This window comes from Gavia stellata, chromosome 5 (assembly GCF_030936135.1).
Source record: "Gavia stellata isolate bGavSte3 chromosome 5, bGavSte3.hap2, whole genome shotgun sequence".
Classification (NCBI taxonomy): Eukaryota; Metazoa; Chordata; class Aves; order Gaviiformes; family Gaviidae; genus Gavia; species Gavia stellata.
Window position 1 is genome coordinate 20823515 of NC_082598.1, and position 21266 is coordinate 20844780.

Consider the following 21266-nt stretch of genomic DNA (forward strand, 5'->3'; position numbering starts at 1 on the left):
GGCTCCAGCATCAGCCGTGCCAGGGTAGTGGGGGGCGGTGGGGTGTACACCAGCAGAGCCACTGCGGCCAGGGGAGGTGCTCGGCGGTTCTGCTGCCGTGAGGTGATGCTGCGTACGAGGCTGCAGAGGCTTTTACGATCACGACTTACTAAACATTTCTGATGCCAGCGCAGGGGAAGAGTAAGTTCTGACTCACAGCTCCAAAGGCTGGGCGTCTCTGCAGAAGGTGCAAAAAGCAAGAGTTTTATTTTTCTAAGTTACTAAGTCACTAAGCTGCTGGGAGATATGACTGCGCACATGCAGAAAAAGCAGATCTGCTGATTAGGCTGCTGGTTTACAGCTTATTTTCTCAGTATAAGTTGCCTGTTGAAACAGAAAAATTTCAAAGAAAATGAAGCTACAGTGCCTAATGCAGTCGTCCCCCCCCCAGCTCCCCATTAAGCTCATCGGTAGAACCGACGGCAATGCTAGTGGCTGCTTTGTCTAATCTGTAATACCATACTGTATTTATTGAATAATGTATCTGTTTATCATACAGTCTTCTTCCTCAGTAGAGTTCTGAATGCGATTATCAAAGGTGTCCTTACATCTTTAAATCTCATTTAGAAGGACAGCCACAGCCAAAATGCTAATGAGCTCACCTTAATTGTAAACATTGAGTACTGATAAGAATGAAACTCCATCCTCTGTTCTCAAAGAAGTTCTTACGTGTTTCCTACTTACACCGCTTTTTATCTGATTCTCCTTTGCTCCTGTTCTTAGGCAGATTAATAGGCACCTGAACAGACAAATAACAGTACTACATCTTCTTCACACCCTTTTGACAGACTTTTGAGATTGCAAAATATTTTTGGAAAATTATTATTGGAAAAAAGATTACTGAATGATCAGGCGGACGGCAATTTTTCAGGCTGGAACAAACCGTTCCCCAGCATTCACATGAACACATTCGTTAACTCGTACTTAAATGCTGATGGGACATTTTTTAGAATGTGATAAGTGTGAAATAGCCTGTAGTTTTATCAGTCTTGGTTGCTGCCCACTCCTGCTAAAAAAAGGGTGATTGTGATCATTACGTTGCAGGTAGGCAGTGCCTCTGGACTGTAAAATAGGAATGTTAGTGCGCAGTGATGAAAGCAAACTTTGCTCAACACCTGTCTATATATATTGCAGGTTTCAGTGGCTGCCCAGCTGATCCGTTCGCTCTGTTGTCTGGGAATAAAGAAGTGGTAAGTAAGAACAACTAAGACCAAGTTTTCTTTTCTTCTTTTTTGAACTTGTTTAGCTTATAAATCCAAAGCTCTGCTCCTGCAGCTCAAGGAATGGCAACAGAGAGCTAACGTGGGGAACTGGAGTGGCATGTGAAATGTCATCCACTTGTTAGCATTTTCACCTTGTGTTCTTTCAACTGTCTTTGTATTTTAAGGAAGTGATAAAAATCATGGTTCTAAAACCAAACTGTGCTACTTTTTGTCTGCAAATAACTAGACTTATTTTTATAGCATATGATAAAGAAAAAAATCATTTTATTAGCAGCTGTCAAAAACTCCCAGAAATTACTGCCTATAGCATAAGAATGTATTGTTTTATCTATTATTTGGATTGAAAAAAAGTGAGATTTTAAGTCATCGTAATCAGTGGTATTGGATACTGGAAAATGTCTAGGATATGATTAATGAAACATTGGAAGGGAATACTGTCAGTTCGTGTGTTAGCACAGATAGTGTGTAAAGTCTGTGTGCTGCGCTATGGCCATGTCAGGCTATTCTCGATGGAAACATCTTCTTATGCTAATTTGGTTTGATACATGGAGGTAAAAGGAATACATTAGTCTAATGCAGTTAGCTCAACTAATGTGGCAGTAGGCAGAAATCAACTCGTTTCTCAGTAACTTTTATTAGCAGCTGTTCCATTAGATCAGTAAGTCTTTCTAATGTCATTACTTTTTCCTCTCTCGATACTTTACCATGTGTTTTGTGTTTGGGATGGGGTAAATCTGTTGTATTTCCTCATTGGTGGGATTATTATTTTTTTGTTGTTTTATTCTGAAAAAGTAATTGTTTTATTTAAATACCTAATAGGCATTTCAAGTAGTTCACTGATGTTTCCTGGCTCTGGCTCCTCCGTGGCAGTGTCCGGTGCTTTGCTTGGTTGTGAACGCAGAAGTTAACGTTTGGGATTCGTTTTCCCTCTGCAGTTGCTTAGAAATTAGTTCTCTTGACTGGCTTGTTTTATATGGTTTTTCAGTTTTGCTATGTGTTAGATTCAAGCTTGTGAGCAGGAAGTCTCAGGGATCCATAGGAATAAACAGTGAGCACAATGCTCTTTTTTTTTCTAGCTTTCACATATCTGTTTTTTCCTTTACTGCTACATTAGTTGAAAGTTTACATCCTGGCTAAGCCTGATAACTTACTCAGAGAAAAAGCCCCAAGAAAGCGGCCGGTGCCAGAGCAAAGGCAAGACTTGCTCCTAGCAAGGCTGAATCATTGCTGGTGTTTATTTAAGTCGTTGCCTGTTCTGTTGCACCCGGGGCTTTGTGGCTGCCATGGAACAGGTTGTGGGGCAAAATTACCAGCTGATGTAAAGCTACAGAATGAATTTGTGCTGGCTGAGGATCCTTCCTTTCCTGTCTCTACATAACGTGCTTCTATGTCGGAAATGATGAATTGTGAGGGGGGGAAACCCCAATATTTCTTCAGACTGTGTATAAGAAGGATTGCTATGTAGCTTGGTATTTACTCCTGTGAAGTATGTGTGGTAAATATTCATATTTACTAAGTCATACAGTTGGTTATCAGATTAGCTGATAAACCCCTTTTTAACAGAAAAACAGTAGCACAGTGGTGAATGACAAGAAAGTGATATGGTTTTGTAGAAAAGCTGAGAGAGAAGGAGAGCAAGTGAGAGAGGGGAAAGCCCGGCTGAACCCAAAACTTGATTTGGAGCTGCTTAAGCAACCTGTAGGCACATGTATGGTCACGTTGGTGGTTGTTGCAGTTATCACCAGCTGGTTTTGAAAATACTGCTATTTTCTCCAGTACTTTTTTTTCATCTTGGCTTGACTGGGTTTGTTCCCCTGGAGGTTAGATTTCTTTAAGGCTTACTGCTTCGTAGTTCTTATTTCAGGCACAACGCGGCCTTTCAGTGAGGTGTCACGGGTGGAGAGGTACAAACAATACCGTCTAGGCATGTGCAAGTGGTAGTTCATATTCTCTGTGTTAAGTCCAGCAAAATAAATAGATTTACAACTGTTCTGATTTAAAACTGAAAAGCACCGAGAGTCTAGCCCTGCAACCGAGGCAATGCTGTTACAGTCCAATGAGTCACTGAGGAACGCAACATAGGGCAACTGCATGACACCTAGTGTTGCTCAAATAATTCCCCAGAGACTTTAACTCTTCGCAACGCTGCACTGAGAGAGTGAATATGGCTATAAAAACCACGGGAGCCCACTTTGGCTTCGACTTTCTCTCTCTCACATTTTATGTCGGAATTTGAATGCCATAATTTCTGTCTATCTCCCTCTCAGGAGTGGGAGGTTTCAGTTTCTTTTGGAGTCAGAAAGGATGTCACATATAGTTAGCATTTTCCGACGGTGAGGAAAGACTATACTTACACCGAAAGGAGTGCGCACGATGGTGTGAGAGGATTTGCCGCGAGGTTCACTGCAACGGACTGGATTACAGTTTGCGCCGGCATTAGTTTTCAGACCTTTGCAATATGCATAGCATATTTTGACCCGCCACTTTCAGGAGGAAACTAGCTCCCATTTCAGCACAGCTCCGAACAGGTGGATATCCAAAGCGCCGATGCTTATCCGGACGTGAGCTCCACGACTATGCCCTGGGTGCAGGCATCCTGGCCGGCATCTTGCCAGCTAAGGCGGGAACTGGACACGCGGCGCTGAGACACCCGGCGCTGAGACACCCAGGCAGGCACAGGGATGGGCAGAGCTCATCACTCCAGGCACCTCATCCAGCAATTGTGGCTATCCTGCCTTTGGACATGGACCGGTGCGTCCAGCTGAACATAGCTCCTTGTTGCGGCATGTGTCGTCACCGGCCCGTCCTCTGCCCGTTCTCTAACATGTTCCTTCACAGTGTAGTTATGTCTTTGGTGTTCAAAAGTAAACCACTATTAGGGTTTTCATTGTCACTTATATCTTGCGTCAAACGATGTTGGTCTTTCATACCGCGCTTGACGTCAGCATTTCCAAAGGCACAGCTAATATGAGCTGCCAGGGAATGATGCAGTTAGCTTTGTCACCCCGCTGCTCTGCTCCTCTGCAGCACCTAGATTTTCTTCTGAGTATTTTCTCAAGATGCTAATGTCTCTACTGGGGCCAAGGAAGAATTCTTTGAAGGAAAAACTGTAGAATGTAGATTATCCTTGTAGCACAGTGATTAATTAACAGTAAGTAGCTGTGGCGAGGACTCTAGCAAACAGAGTATCAGGTGGCTGTAAACTATCTTCTCAGCTGTTCCTCTTAACAAGAGTCGGGATCTGGAGAAGGCTGACAGCTTTGGTAGCGCTTCAAGGGTCTAGACGGTTCTGCTTTCATTAGTCCTTGATACCAATCACACAGAATGCGCTGTTCTAGTAATACCTCTGCAAACTCGAATGCACAAGGCAAATACTGTAAGGACCTCTGGTATTCGAGTCTACCTTCCCAAATCAGAGGCTGACTAGGATTCATGAATATTTTTATATACATACCTATAAAAAAACTTCCTCCACAGAGGTGGTCAACTCTCATTCTAGGGTATTTAATAACATAAAGCAAACCCAATAATAATACATGACGTACCTGTGGGATCCTGCGCGCCTCAGGAACATGAGAGATGCTTATTATGAAAAAATGCCCTGCTGAATTCTTGAATGGGGAGAGTTTATTTAGGAGACATAGAGGCTGTTTGTCTGCTGAAGTTTCCAAGCTCCAGTTTCTCCAGTGAATGCATCAGCTCAGTTTCCATACAGTAATCATGCAGGCTGAATCCTTCATTTCCATACTGAGCGTAACAGAATAGCTGTAAAAGTACTGATGGCATCTCCAGGGCTGCTGGTGTCCAGCATATTCTGTCTCTCTCCATGGTGGGAATATGTTGTCAATGCAACTTCACATCTGAATTTCCAACGCGTTTTCACGACTGCATTTCCCTTAAGAAGCACTTGTGCTGAGCAGTTATTTTTTTTAGAGCTCTTTAAATGCTGAACATGTATAAATGAAACTTGTTTAACAAGACGGAGGTGTTCTGGCATGGGTGGGGCTTGGAGGTTGTTCTGGCATCGGTGAAAATATGAGAATTTGCTCCAAGCAAATGGAAACCCTTGTTGAAACAAGCAAGAGTGATTTTCTTCCATCCGTTCTGCGATCTTTCTTTGTGTATCTTGGGAGCTGCTCTGGATCTTTAGCGACAGATAAAGAATGTGTAAAAGCATAGTTTTTGCTAATGCAATTGTAGAAAAATCTTTCCTGCTAATGTGGAAGGGGAGATAGTCTTTTCTTTGTGGAGTGCCAGAAAACAATACCCTCCTCTGTTACAGTAAGACATGAGTGATTTTGTCTGTGACGTTTCCTTCCCAGCTAAAGGAGGAGAATGTGTGGCTTATTGACGTGGGCAGGGATAAAACATTTTCACCATCAGCTACATAAAGGATTATGATTAAATAAATGATTAATTATACTCCCTTAGAGTGGCTGTTAAGTGCAGGTGAACCTTGTTTATGGGAGCATGATACCAACTCTGACACCGACTCTTCGAGGCTGGGTGCAGGTGCCCTGTTTATGAGGAGCATTGCAGGCAAATTTCCTCACCGATGTTTCAGCCGCCCGGGTGCCACACGTGACGGCCATGGGGCAGCTTTGCCTGTGGCACTGACAGACTCGTGTGGCAGAGAGGGTGGAAGAGACAGACCCAAAGGTGAGGCTTTTCTGGGGAGGGTTCACTTCTCCCATCCTTTCCACTGAATTTTTGGTCACGCTGGCTGAGCTAACCGGCAGCTTTAAAAGCCTGGAAAGGCAGTAGTATTACTATATATTGCCTCGGCTCCCCATCATCACCTTCCCCCTCGTTCATGTCCCTCCCTCTGGCTTCCGATATTGGTGAAGAAAATAAGTAGGAGTCTTCCAGGTTTTGGTTCAAGGGACAGCTGCCTCCTCCTCTTGTGCCTGGGCTAGGTCTGTCACATGTGCTTGTACCTCTGCCAACAGGATTTGGCCATGCAATGTCTTATTTTTTAAGCTATTATTTGTTAATATTGAAATGCATGTCAAATGTGCTCGAAAGGGGTCAGGAAAGAAGAGGTTCAGGCAGAGAGCCTACGTGAGATGGGTGAGCCTGGCCTTGCTGCCACTAACTCAGATTCACTTACAGCATTGGTTGTGAGTTACAGGCAAATACAGACCGGCAAATGCCCACTGCTGTCTAATTATGCTCTTGTTCAGTCGTTCAGCAAGCATCATTCTGGAGCTCAAAACTCTTGGGTCTTCCTCCACCTTGTCCAGGTTCATGTTCCCCTCCATGCTTCCATGGGAGTCAACCAGTAAAGACAACGAGAAGATTGTGTTTAGCATATGTGACCCGAACTAGGCAAGGCTTTAGGGAAGAACTTTGCTAAGGTCTGCCTATTGAATTACCAGTTTGGTAAAGGCAGTCAGTTAAATCCAGAAGGTGGAAGAAAGAACATTCCTCTGACTTCTTGCTGAAAGGAGATAAAATGAATTAAAGAACAGAAATGCCTAAGGTTTGGAAGGCAGAGGAGTCTTTGCTTTCATGACAGTTAAAAGTGAAGAAAAATACAGGCATGAGTTGGAAATAATTTTTTTAATTGTGTAAATTGCACAAATAAATCAACTGTGTGATTTAAAAAATAATTGAGAAATCAGTTTCGCAAATAAAGGAATAATTCATAAAGATTAGTTAAAAACTGTGTTCAAGGACAAATTGCTTCCATTCCATTCCATTCCTAATTCTTTTGCTCTTAAACTTAATCACATTTCTCACATACCCTATTGTAAGTTGAATATTTTGACTGCACGCACATTTTAATCAGCACTACTTTGCTAGTCACAGGTCATGGCTCCCTGGCCTGAGGTGGAAAAGCCTGAGACCAATAACTATATTGGGGACTCTTCCAGACAAAACCAGAACATGGCTGGGAAAGAAGGAGAAAATCACAAAGGTAATGTGGACTCACCTGTGAGTTACATAGATATATAGGTTTTGGTGCTCCTTGGAGAAGATGGAAAGTAAGTAAACTGTTTTTTTAATGTTCTGTTTCATCAGGCAACGTGGCTTCACTTGGAAATAAAGGGGAAATTCAACCTGCATTTTCCACAATAGCCTTGATAGATGAGACAAGGCCAGAAGAAGTAGACCCATGGGCTCTGCCAGACCTGCAGGACACTGGGGTCAAGTGGTCAGGTAGCCATTTCTCAGTAAATAAGTTACCTGCATTTATTTTCTCCATCACTGCCCCTCTCTTTGTCTCAGTTATTTTTCTGAAATGGTATTTGCTGCAGAATTGAATTTAAGATTTGAGGAGTTTTCAGATGTAGGCTTTACACTCTGTCTCACCTTCCCCAACAGTGAACGGGGACATCATATTTAGTTAGTTAAGAAGAATCTGGAAATCATGCTGCTTACCCTCCTTAAAACACAAGGAGATATATGGAAAACAATCCAAACCCAATATTTTCTATCCAGGCTCCTATTGGTCTTTCTTTACTCAGTAGAATGACTGTGTAAAACCGAGGGTCAATCTCAGACTTCATAGGCTTTTGTCATATACCAAAAGCTTTTACACGGTAAAGCTAGGTGAACGAACTACCTGTTTCTGCAGTTAAAATTTGATTAAGAAGGACATTCTTTTGGGTTTAATCACACATTGGGGTCACAAGACTGTCTTTGACTCTGTAGTCTCTGCTTGTGCACTAGACTGTTCCAGAGACACCACCAGATACATCAATCAAGTCTTTTATGCATAATGTATTTGTTTTGCAGAACTGGATAGAAAAGGAAAAATCATTCGTGTACTCTACGGGATAGGGAAGTTTATTATGCTACTTGGATTGCTCTACTTGTTCGTGTGTTCTCTGGATGTACTGAGCTCTGCTTTTCAACTGGTAGGAGGTATGAAAATGCCTAAAATATAAAGAATAAACTATGAACGATGCAGTAAATTTCATCTGAGTGACTAAATTACAAGTATCACTCTTCAAGAACATGCTCCATAGATTTATGTATTGAGATACAGATTCAGAAGGAAGTAGCTCTGATTGAAGACTGACCTTCATTTGTTTGAAAGGGCCTTTGTTTCTCAAATTCCAAAAAGCTGTTGATGTAGGGATTATTGGGCCCGATTTCTTAGTAGGTTCCTGTTACTTTAGTGACAGTTTACATGAATACATCTGTAATACATAAATCCGTCCCATGTGAAAGACATTTCAACAAGGTGAAATATGAAAATTGTGCTCTTGATCAAAGCATCCAGCACTGAAATGTCCCCCAAATCCTTCAAAGATGAAAACTATTGAAATGTATTTTTTACCTTTACTTATGTCCAAGGGTTGAAGGCTGCTGATGGATTCAGAAGCGGTTATCAGAGAAATATGTGAGCTTCTGTGGAAGTATTTTGGATTTTTGGCAACACAGAAAGCTACAGGAATAGAATTCCTCAGGATTATTAAAATCATTTCCCTTGATTCAGTAACCAAAATATCAAGGCAATAATAGCATTTAAATCTATGCATGTGTGTTTTTTTGTCCTACAGTCTTTCCTCTGATGGCTGTGGTTTTATATGGTTCTCTGCAGAGTTCAGTACAGCTTCTTCAGTCACTGAAATGAGAGAATACGAAGTATTCTCTGACAGCTGAGAAGCTGAGAGTTCAGGACCTGAATTTAGATCCCTGCACTACGTCACCTTGTACATTTTTTGACTGGCAAGCATGGCTGTATATGTATCAATTAAATGGTTGAATGATCTTTAATTAAACACTCTGATAATTCCTATGGACTTCACCTTGCAGTTCCCTCACTCTGAGAATATGTTTTTTGCAGGTAAAGCAGCAGGGGACATCTTTCAAGATGATTCAGTGCTGTCTAATCCTGTTGCGGGACTGGTGATTGGAGTTCTGGTGACTGTTATGGTCCAGAGCTCCAGCACTTCTTCATCCATTGTGGTCAGCATGGTATCCTCCACACGTAAGTCTGCTTACAGTATCTTCCTAGAGATCACTCATAAATCTTGGTCTGGGGTGCAAACATTCCCACCTGTGTTGAAGCTGTAGAAGCTTTGAATGTAAGAGTAGAGACGGCAGGAAAAGATTTTCACAGCTGTTGCTCTGATATAAAATAAAATTTTAAATAATAAGAATAGTAGTAGTAGTAATAATAATAATAGTAAGTCCATAACTGCAATGAAAATCATTGGAAGCCTTAGCATTGAATGCATTAATTTTGGAATTATCTGCATACGTTTCTCATGTTAGCCAGTTTACTGAACTTCATTTGTTTCTGTGGTATCATTTAAAAGTTCTGCAGAAGGTAGGAAAATGGCTGGGAAAAAAGAACCTTTATCTTACTCTGGCCCTCTAACACGTGCTGAAAAGGGATAACCATGGGCTGCAGTTTCAGTGGGGATCACGGGACTATGAGCGTACCACGTTCCCAGGGGGCTTGATTAAAGCAAACATATCTGGATTGGAGCACCTAATCCTAGTGACATCAAGGGAAGTTAGGGTTCCAGTGACATTAATAGATGTTAATTTTCATTGGAGCCAAGAGCTTGCTGATGATCTGATTTTTTTCATTCAATGCTTCCTTTTCTGGTTTCTAGTGCTGACTGTTCGATCAGCTATTCCTATCATAATGGGGGCAAACATTGGCACCTCAGTTACAAACACAATTGTGGCACTCATGCAAGCTGGTGACAGGAATGAATTTAGAAGGTATTGTACTTAAACACGAGATCTGAAAAGTTGCTTTTCTTCCTCCTTTGTGGGTTTTCTTCTATATTCCCTATCACTACTACAGCCATTCAAACTTTCTCTTGACCAAAATTTGAATGACTAGTTAGGAATGTTACAAGCACGGCCACAGCCAAGGTATTATGCTGTCTAGAAATATGGCTTCATATACTTGAAGAAAAGCATACTGGGTTCCTTTAAAAGTTTTGTAGTTTTGTAAGAATCCACCATTTTTAACTGGATCTTGCACAAGGATAAATTTTCCACTGCTCCCACTATACCACCTACCTTTGATTATCTCTTAATTATGGGAGAGCTGCACAAGAAGTTAATATTACAGTATTTTGGACTACTCTCCTTAAAAAAGACTTCAGTGCTGAAGCCTGCAGTAAGAAAGAGCTGGTAACTGTAGAGAAATGAAGTGTTCTGGCTGTCAAATATGTACGGTGACAACTTTTAGACTGCCACTTGACATTATCACTGAGAAAGCTCATGGCTTACTGGAGATGGGCAGTAAACTTGGGAGGGATATGAGACTCTGGTACTTTGTCATTTATGGCATATCAGATGTATGAAATACACTTAGCCCAAGCATATTTCTCCAAGATTTACTGTCCTGAATCTTTCGTTGTGCTATTCTCTGTCACTTAAATTCCAATGCCGAAGTAGCTGTTAGTATCTGTTCAGGAAAATAATTTAAATAATAATGAGAACGAAGCTGATTTTTAAAATTCGTTGACATAATCAACAATCACTTCACTCTGTAAACTGAAGGTGGTAGCACTGCCAATTTTGTTGGCCTACTTTGAATGTTCCCCCTGATTTCCCCTCAAGCAGTTTGTCAATGGGAACCTAAACTACAGGGTTAGCATTCCAAGGAATTTTTCCTCTGCATTTTCTTCCTCATGATGCTTAATTTAAGGAGCTGTATTTTAAAACAAATACAGGCAGATTGCAGAGAATTAAGAGGACCACAAGCAGCTATTAGGAAGGTGGGAAAGAGTGCCTCTGAGGGAAAAGCTGTGGTTCCTCGGGCTGTGGAGGAGAACCTGGAAGGGAGCTGTAGACACACAGTTTGCAAGAACATGTGAGAGGGCTGCAAAGAGCCATCTTCCCCCATGAGTCAGGGAGAACAGGTCCCAGAGGCAATGCCTGGCTGAGGATTAAAAATATACCAAAAAAAGGGTGAGAGGCAGAACAAACGTAGGCTGTACAGCCACTTCTTTCTTCAGACAAGCACTCTTGGCAGCCTCGTGTTAAGGATCACATTTGCCTTTTCTAGTTTTTCTTGTTTCATGCTCTTGGCTGGCTCTTTCACTCAGTCAGTGGTGTGGAGACAACTTAGTGCTCTATAGCAAAGCAGCCTTCTCCTGTGACCCCAGAAACGAAATGATTCCCATCTTGAAATGGACTTCATCCCCACCTCTATGATTTCACATTTAATTGATGTTGTGCATGTGTTGTTTAATTAAAAGCAGCTCTGTTTTTTAATTTCTTCTTGCAGGGCCTTTGCTGGGGCAACAATCCATGATTTCTTTAACTGGCTCGCTGTGTTTGTGCTGTTGCCCATTGAAGTTATTTCTGGCTATCTTTACCATCTCACCAATGCTATAGTTGAGTCCTTTCATCTCGAAAGTGGTGAGGATGCCCCTGAGCTACTAAAAGTTATCACAGACCCCTTTACAAAGCTCATCATTGAGGTAAGCTCTTTTTCTATTCAAGGAAGCTACTTACTTGGTTCAGTCACAGCTAATCAACATGTTCTGAATATGGGGGGGACTCCAACTCACCTTTTTGTGTCCTCAGGGTAAAGCTCATTAGCATATGGATTCTTTTTTTTATTCACATTTCATAAAGCCCCAGCTCTATATTTCCTATTTCCCACACATTTCACCTTAATGATGATAGATCTAGGTAGGAGGACTGGGAAGGCAGGTGAGGACAAATACAGACACGTGGGATGGATGGGGTGGCAGCCTGTTGCCTCGACACTGGCAGATAGTACTAGCTGAGACAACCTAGCCCCTCCAGAAGATCTGCATAGGACCTGAAGAGATGACACGGAAATTACGGGAAACTCGCACGCATCCGGAGGGGCAGCTGTATGCCGGAGGGGATGCGCACAGCTCCTAAAATGGCAGTAAATGCATTTAGGCAGATGTATCACTGCAGTTGTTTAAACAGAAAGGGTGAGATGAGGTGGTGGATGATTTGTGGAGAATGCGACACAGTGTTTGTGCGTGTAGAGTTGTACCCTTTTCTGGGAGCAAACCCCCTCCTATCTCTTGGGCAGCAGCTCCAGCATTAGAGGTGGTCAAGCAGGCTCTACATGGCTGAGCTTCCCAAGAGAGTTATTTGAGTAGAGCTGAACAGAAATGTGTGATGCAAGTTGGAATAATGCTTTTTTACTCTTCTCTTATTTTTTTTTAAGCTTGATAAATCAGTAATAAATGCAATTGCTACGAATGATGAATCAGCAAAAAACAAAAGCCTGGTAAAGATTTGGTGTGTAACTGAAACCAATGTGGTGAGTATTATGCTAAATTCATTGTCAGGTTCCTCAGGAAGTATATTACTGAGCTGTAGCTGACACTCCTTATCATAGGATTTGAAATTAGATTTCTAAATGAGTATTTTTTTGCAGCAGGAAAAGAATTAAAACAATTTAATGTCATTTTTGCTCCACTTAAACTAAGTGGTGAGCTTGACCTGGTTGCTTTTGGTACCATGCAGACCCTTGCTTATCAGAACTGGTGGTTTGGATCCAAGCCTTTTACTCCTTTCACATCCAAATGCCTTTAAACGCTGTTACTCCTACCAACTCCTTGAAAGTAGAAAAAATCTGAAATATAGGCCAAAGAAAATATCGTTTTGCCCACCATTTATCTATTGATCTAACCAGCTTTAGTCTTATGTGTGTGAGGGTGACCTGGTGGCAGCTGGTTATTTGCAGCTTTCTTGGAAAACTGCCCTCGGAGGAAGCCTCTGTGGGGCTACATCCCGTTGTTCTTCACTCATGCAACACTGCAGCTTGAAGGAATCTGTTGCCCAGACCAACACCAATGAGTATTTTGGTAAACTGTGGAGCTGAGTGTTTGGTTTGCCTTGTTCAGCTAACTAACAATTAGAGCACTAAATATCCCTTGGATCTCTAATTAGACTATTCTACTTGTTGGTATGTATAGAAAAGTAATTTCTGAAGTCCTGAGGCAGAAGATACTTAAGGACACACACTGGAGGTTAAAATTAAGAGCTTGGGTTTTTAGAGGAGCCCAGTTCCTATTGAAAGATGGTCTGGATGGCCAGTGAAATGCTAGATAGGGAGATAGTGCCAGGAGCAGAGCTGTGCTAACGTGAAGCTCTGCTCAGGTTACGCTGCTGAGGAGCTGGGTATTTCATCCCAGGGAAGGCATGATGCTTGGGCAGCTGTGCTGCTTTCAGGCGCCCAGCCCGCATTTGGCGGCCCCTTCGCCGCGCTGCCCGGGCAGGCACAGCCTAACTCTCCAGTGAGGTCTGGGTCCCTGAGTCCTACAGTCCCCTCACTCTTAGAAGACAAGCAACTACATGGGAAGTGTAGGCTGAGGGTTACATTTCCATATACACAATTTTTTCTGCGTTTGTCTATATTTTGGCTGTGTAACTACTACCCAAGCATATAGTCAAATTACAAAAACACATGAAAATCCTACAAGCTTGACTTCAACTTGGTGGGGGAAGAGGAATATCATTTCAATGATTTACATTCCTAGTGGGTTAAACTAATTTCTGGCAAAAATGATTAAACAGACTTATGGCAGGGATACATACATGCAGACCCCATATATTTAAAGCAAAACATAAGGATAAACATTTGATCTAATACAGCTGCTTTGAAACTCAGATGTCTGAAAAAATTTCAGGAAGGCAAGAAACAACATTGTGTTGTGTTTGTAAAGGCTGATGTGCTGGGGCAGGCTGGAGACCAGGCGCTCCCTGAAGATGTGGGGGCACTGGATCCACTCCCTGCTTTGCCCACCTGCATCAGCTGGAGGGGGAATGCGAATACGGGCATCTGCAGGCAGTGCCCAGAAAGAAAATACGATTTCTCTTTCCCCGTTTCTGCAAAAGGGAATCACTCAAACATGTCTTAAAGATACCTCCTGTTCAGCAGTTAGCTGCTCTTGTGGGGAAGTACAGTTCAGTCAGCAAACTCTTCCTTAATCTGTGTCAGGACTTACGGACCTAGTGTCAGAATGCAATGCGTCTGGGCTAGGAGCTCTGATAAGGAAGGTTTTATTGTGGTATAAATTGAAATTCAGGTTCCGCTCAGTAATACTAATGCTAATCATAGTGCTAGTATTTAGCTCTTAGATAGCATTTGAGCTTTAAAAAGGAAAGTAGTAGCAGCACTTCTATTTTGACAGACAGGAAAACTGAGGCACGGAAGGGCAGCATGAGCAGCTTGTGCTCATCCAGCAACAGAGGCTGCACTAGTATTGCAGTATTCTGAATCACAGTCCTGTGCAGTACTCACCAGGCCATTAATTGCAGTTAAGATGACAGTAAAGAGGTCTTTCTTTGACCCAAGGAAGCTGTGGCGCTGGCTGGAAACGGAATGCCACTGTCCCCCAGCTGCAGCCAGACGTGAACCTCATTCCGCAAACCCTAACATCAGTAGTTAAAGTTCTTAGCTACTGATGACTTGGTGCTATGGTTATTACAATGAAGAAGATTTGGGGGATATTTTAATCTTTAAATGTTGTCTTGATTGACTTGGGTAACAGCACAACTGTTTCTTTTAAGAATGCAGAAAATTTTGCCTTGTCATTAATGTGGTGCCAGCTTACACTCCAGCTTTCAAATCTGCCTTTAGTTGATGGATGCTTGGTTGCACTAAAAACCTAGAACTTTGCTTGAGCTCTTAATGAAGGGTTGTAGGTGACTGAACTATCTGCTTTGTCTGGCAATCTTTAGACACTGCAGAATGTCACGATTCCACCTTCAGAAAACTGCACATCTCCTGACCTTTGCTGGACTGAAGGAAACGTGACATGGACCATGAAAAATGTAACTGAAACAGACTATATCAGTAAATGTAAGTAGTAGAACTATTTCTCTTTTGGTAATATCTTTACAAATGTATATAGCTTTCTAATGGTGTTAACAGACCACTTCAGAGGTATATGGAGAGGCACTCGCCTGTCTATGGACACAAGGTACTACTGCAGGTGCAGTCAGAGCAGCCTGTGCTCTGTTATGGCTACACAGCTGGAGTTACCAGCATCATCATGGTACCTGGCTGCAGATGGATCTCTTTCCATGCTCCCTGATATCAGTAATTGAGGTCTTCAGTATCATGTCCCCCTTGCTCTTCAGGTGACTTGGAGCTACAGTTACTTTGCTGTATTGGTTGCTTGGATATCTCCATCCCTATGCATGCCCTTCAGGACTTTCAACAGTCCTTCTCAGGCATGCAACCACCTCTGGGAAGAGCCGACCCACCATCTGGCTCGGGGCACACCAAAATTTCCTCACACCGTTGTATTCCCCTCCCTAGCACATGGTGACCCAGCTCCTGCCTGCCCCGCAGGGGTGCCCACGGTGCATTTTGTACGTGTGTCCCTGCAAGAGCCCCTCCTGCCCCCCTCAGACACAGCTTTTGTAGAGCAAGGGAGGTGGCCTTTTCACTCTTTGCATCACCCTCTCAAGCTGTGTGTGCTTTGGGCCCATTTTCTTTGGGGCATATATGAAAACCAGAGCTGGGCTTGGGATCAGAGCAAAAGTGTGGCTAGGTCGATTCATTTTCCTTTTCTTTTTCAGGCCGGCACCTTTTTGCAGACGCAGACCTGCCTGATATTGCCATCGGTCTCATCCTCCTGGCTTTGTCCCTGCTTGTTCTGTGCTCCTGTTTGGTGATGATCGTTAAGCTATTAAACTCTGTGCTTAAAGGACAAGTGGCGAGCGTTATCAAGAAGACAATCAACACTGGTAATTATCTGCTTTTCCTGAAGATTGTTTTAAGGAATGACAAGGACACTGAGGACATCTATTGATATCTCCTGTTCTGGCAGATATTCTAGAATAGTTTAAAGAAAACAGTAGTGAACAAAAATCACCCCACTCCCCCCAACATTTTTTTTCCTCAGCATGTTATTTTCTTTCTTTTAAAAATCTATTAGCGAACAGCTTGCTTGTGAACTGCAGCAGATTAACAGCAACAGAGACCAAAGTCCAGGCTCTGTTTCTTGATGTATAATGATTAGCTGTTAGAAATGTAATGTTCCTGTCCTCAAAAGATAGCACTGAAGTGCTGAGATTGTGATTTCCTGCTCTGGCACAGAGCCTGCAAGTTTCTTCTAATAAGTTGGAAAAAAGCTTGTAGTGATTAATGATCTAATTGCCTTTGCTTGCCCTGTTGCACTCCTTAACCCTCTCTTCAGTAGGATAAAGCAGCCCTGTACTTTCCGTCTTTCCCTGTGTTCTCTGGGTGTTTTTTCAGCCTGGATCCATTGAGTGCAAATGTTTTTATTTTTCACTTGGCTGCTTTTCCTTCATCCTCCCTTGAATGGTGAGGTTAGAACCTGTAGCAGTGAAAAGCAGTCCTGGCATGTCTCTGGTTGTGGTTGAAGAGAGGGTTCACAGAAATGGGGAAGGCAACAAAGTGGTCCTCTCTTCTCCTGGGCAAAGAACACTACTCGAATCAAAAATGAGGGGTAGAAAGTAATCAGCTGCCAGTTACTGTTAATTTGTGATCTACTCTGTGTTCCTCTGTGTCTTCCTGACTGATTAATTCCTCATTTCTTGGCTCACTCATAAATCTGCAGATCATGGGGGACCACTGTGCCTAGTTTCTCTAATCAGTATGATTAGCTTTTCTTTCCAAGAGTTAACAAGTGAATTTTTAGGAGGTGATCTGCTTCAAACTAGTTAGAACAAACAACCTGATTTTCTCAGGATGGTCTTCAGAGCTTTCAGAAGATCCAATCCATGCAGTGGGTGCCTGGTTGCCCGAAACAAAGGCACTCAAGACACCTAGAAGGTGTTGTGTTGACCTCTGTGGAAACATTTCTGGTACCTAATTGTATTACATAAATGATACCCTGGGTCAGGCCAAATGTCTACCTTGTCTAGTATCCATCTCAAAGTGTATCCAGTGGTGGAAAGCTGCAGAGGCAGTACAGCAAACAGGGTAAATTAGAGTAGTAGAACTGACTCTGACCCAAAATCATCATGTAAGAGACAATATGCAAACAATATATCTACATTTGAAATGCTTAATAGTCTTCACTGCTGTGTTACTGTTACACAGAGCATTCTGTTATGCTAAAGACAATGTTCTCCCTCTATTTTTTTTAGATTTTCCATTTCCTTTTACTTGGCTAGCTGGATACCTGGCTATGCTCGCAGGGGCTGGTATGACCTTCATTGTCCAAAGTAGTTCTGTTTTCACTTCTGCTATTACACCCCTTGTTGGTAAGTTGTCAATACTGTATTCTTTATCCCCATGTTTTATCTTCTCCATCATTCTGAAACCACTCAATCCTGTTTCTTTTCTCCTAGGCATTGGTGTTATAAGCATTGAGCGTTCTTATCCCCTTACCTTAGGAGCTAACATTGGCACAACCACAACAGCTATACTTGCAGCTTTAGCAAGCCCAGGGAGTACCTTAAAATATTCATTACAGGTCAGTATAAACCAATGCTTCCTTGACTTCATTTAGAAGGTGCAACTTCTCTGAAGAAAAAACTGACAAAATTGGCTCTGATGCAAATATGCCATGGATGTCGTGCCTGATTTTGTGTGTGCTACTAATGACAACTCATTCATTTCAACTACTAGAGCAAAAAGCTTGTATTAAACATTCCCAGAATGTCAATATATAGTAAAATCTTGCTATCATAAATTGGGCTTAGTCTGACTGAATTAATTCAGAACTGAGACAGGGTTGGCCACTTTACCACTGAGCATGGGGTCTCTGTAGCTTGGAAATCAGCGCCCACATCTCTGAAAACCCTTTTAGGTAGTCCCCTAAGAGGGTTATTGATTTCTGTAAGTTCCTTCCTCAGGACCCTAACTCTGTTCATGCAGTGTATAGGGACTCCTGTAGCTTAAGTAAAGGCTGTACAACCCTTAAGATGGCAAGCTGCCTGCTTACCTGAGGTTGCAGTGAGCACCATCGGCATCTTTTTGCTCATTGTAAATCTAATCTGAGTGGATTTTATCGAATTCCTTGTTGCCTCAGACTATTTGAAAAGTAGGCAGCCTGGCTTTGGGCTCCCATTTACCACCCGGTAAAGAACATTCCAAGCAGAAGATAACATTTGAATGAACCCTCTACATCAAAGAGTGAAAAGATAATGAAGTTTCCTTTGTGAATAGGATGAATGTTTTTTACTAGGCACAATAAATTAAGAAAATTACAAAAGTCATTTTATTGTCCTCAGGCATGATAGAACAAATGTAATCATGAGAAGATACTATCTTGACCAAGTTCAGATTTCATGATAACTTGCTGTTTTTATAACGTACTTTAAAAATAAACCCATGTACTTTCATGTTTACTTCAGTCTGATAACAGTTACAGAATGAAAATAAGATAAGGTGAGCAGGGAATGTACTGTTTTGTTCAGTATATGCTTATTCTGTCTAAACGACTTCTGAAAGCTTTAGCAAGTAGGAGTCTCTTCGCACTTATTTTTTTAAAAACAGTTTAGAAGAATGTGAATGAAATGATTCTAAAAGACCCAGGCAAAGTCACATTCCAGGAATCATCTCAGTGCTCAATAAACTCTTCTCTAATTTTTGGAAAATCCAGGTTTGTACCCATAGCAATTTCTCAATAGCCTGTATGCAATATCTAATTTACACTTCCCATCTTTTAACTGAAAACTTATGGATGCAGAACTCAATAATGAACAGTTCTTATGTAGTTCTCATGCCTTACTAACAAGAGGACTGTTTCCTGACAGCTGTTTGGTTTGTCAGCTTTATTTCTGATGGACTCCATTTCTTGCAGTTGAAATCTGCATTTTGAGACTTCTCCATCTGCGGGGAGGTACGTCATGCCCTCTAGACTTGCCTTGTGTCCAAATGCTGTCCCCTGTTTGTAGGCAGTGATCCTCAAAATGTGCGAGGTGTTACGAAGTCCTTACTTTGTGCTAAGAAAGGCCTTGCAGTGAAATAGCATGAAAGACAAGAAAAAACAGCGGGAACCAAGGGAAGGGAAACTATGGAGTCTGGGTGCCACTGGAAGTTATTATCACGTCAGTAGGAGCATTTAAAGGCATTTTAGCTAATGAACTTCTCAAATGTTTTTGCTTTCAGATTGCCTTGTGCCACTTTTTCTTCAATATCTCTGGGATTATTCTGTTTTACCCACTACCTTTTACTCGGCTGCCAATCCGCATGTGCAAGACCTTGGGAAACATAACAGCCAAGTACAGATGGTTTGCTATATTTTATCTTCTCGTCTGCTTCTTTCTTTTGCCTTTGTTTGTATTTGGTCTGTCACTGGCAGGCTGGCCAGTCCTTTTGGGTGTTTGCCTTCCCCTGTTTACTCTTTTTATTGCTGTGATTGTAATTAACATTATGCAGTCGAAGCGGCCACATTCACTGCCTGAGAAGCTCCAAAACTGGGATTTCCTACCCATCTGGATGCACTCCCTAGAGCCCTGGGACAATATAATTATGTCTTCGCTCTCCTTTTGTGGGAAACACTGCTGCGGCTTCTGCAAGTGCTGCAAAGTCAATGTGGAACAAGAGGGTGCCAAAGACAAGCAGCTGAAAACTATGGAGGTTTATGAAAACACCATTGCGATGGCTGATGAAGAAAGAGGTGGAAGAAGGGCACCAGCTGCAGCTTGTGTTGAAAAAACAGGCACAAACAACACGGCCTTATAGTAGCGGATCAACCCTTATTAGCAGAGATACAGCATAGGACAGTCAGGCTCTTGAAAACCACCTTGGACAATGCACTGAGCACAGAGTGAACATTTTGTTAGGTTCCTGCAGCCAGTGATATATCACTCATCAAGGAATGGAGTCAAACAAGCTTGACAGAGTCCCTAGAAAAATCTATGATGAGGTGAAAAGCTAATGACAGATTTGCTTACAGAGGATCTACTATGTGGTACCTTCATCCAATGCTATCAGTAGCAAACAAAAGAAATCCTGATGTAGTCCCATGAAGAGAGGGATGAAAGGAGTGATGATCAACTCAAACTTAATTAAAAAACAAAAAACCAAACAATGCACTTGTAGAACAGCCTTTCTGACTTACTGGCTTATTCAGCAGAAGTTACTTTATAATACCTAAAAATCTCTGGAAATGGAAAAAGAAGAAAAGAAAAAAAAAAAGAGAATCCTAATGATGTTCTCATTAGCTTGTTTGCAGTGGTCAAAACAGAAAATAGTAGTTTTCCCAGTATGGACAAAATCTATCATATGTGTGTGAAGGAAAACGAAATACTGGGACGTCCTTCAGAAGCTCTGGGAGTCCTGCTCTGGCATCAGGGTATGCATAAGCCCATTTTGAGCCCTCTCTGTCTCCTTTAACATCGGGGACACGAGTTATAATCATTTATTATCTCAAGCTAAAGGCCATAAAAGTAATTGCTGATCCCTCTGCCTGCTGAAGGTTAAGCACTGGGTTTGGAGACGCTGGGTGGCTACCAAAGGCTTGATGGACTTGGGATGTGGTTGTGCGGCCATTCCTCTCTCTAGATGGTTCTTCCCAGTCCTGTTCACCATGTAACCCCATAATCAGAGGAATGGTGCAGGAGGCAGGACAAGTGGCCAGTGCAGGGGAGGAGACAGCCACCCAAGCCTGGGCTGACGCCAAGAGATCTGTGGGCAACTGTGGCTCCATTTGGCTGAGCCATAAAATGACCTTTCAGAGTAGCGGTGGAGACTGGCTTTAGAGCTACAAAAGAGGCAACGTGGGGAGCAGCTTATGGCTTGCACGGGACATACAGTAACGTTTACTGGAGAGAAAGGAGTGTTCACTCTGCACCATCACTTTGTGCTCTGAACCACCCTCCTTGGAAATAATGTGAATTTTACTGGCAATCGTATGTAGCAATCCAAATCCCAAATAAAATCCATAGGTAGTGCAGTCACTACCATGTGTAGTCAACCCCTAGGTAGTGTAGCACTTGGTGGGAAGCTGCTTGTGCTCAAATACTGCAAACAAATACTGTTACTGATGTTCTAGTGAGTGCCCATGAGGCTGCTCTGAATCAGGGGCTGACAACAGGCATAATTTCAGTGTCAGAAAAAGAGCATTTCAAAGACGCACTGAGTACTTCTGCTGGCCTTCA

The 21266-nt window shown here is 42.3% G+C and overlaps 1 protein-coding gene across 1 annotated transcript; it reads left to right on the top strand.

Moving 5' to 3' along the window:
* Window positions 1-1181: 1181 nt before the first annotated feature.
* SLC34A2 (solute carrier family 34 member 2) lies at window positions 1182-19848 on the top strand. Its single transcript, XM_009812248.2, has 13 exons — window positions 1182-1229; window positions 7068-7182; window positions 7287-7424; window positions 8004-8132; window positions 9061-9204; window positions 9839-9950; window positions 11473-11668; window positions 12400-12495; window positions 14922-15042; window positions 15768-15935; window positions 17304-17420; window positions 17508-17632; window positions 19273-19848. The coding sequence occupies exons 2-13, from the start codon at window positions 7077-7079 to the stop codon at window positions 19846-19848; spliced, it is 2028 nt and encodes a 675-aa protein (XP_009810550.2). The 5' UTR covers window positions 1182-1229; window positions 7068-7076.
* Window positions 19849-21266: the final 1418 nt, after the last annotated feature.

Bases quoted from the DNA above. Each gene is read 5' to 3' on its own strand.
- SLC34A2 (XM_009812248.2), top strand. From the start codon at position 7,077: ATGGCTCCCTGGCCTGAGGTGGAAAAGCCTGAGACCAATAACTATATT. The intron at 7,425-8,003 runs GTAGCCATTTCT...TTTGTTTTGCAG, and splicing joins CACTGGGGTCAAGTGGTCAG to AACTGGATAGAAAAGGAAAA. The intron at 15,936-17,303 runs GTAATTATCTGC...TATTTTTTTTAG, and splicing joins CAAGAAGACAATCAACACTG to ATTTTCCATTTCCTTTTACT.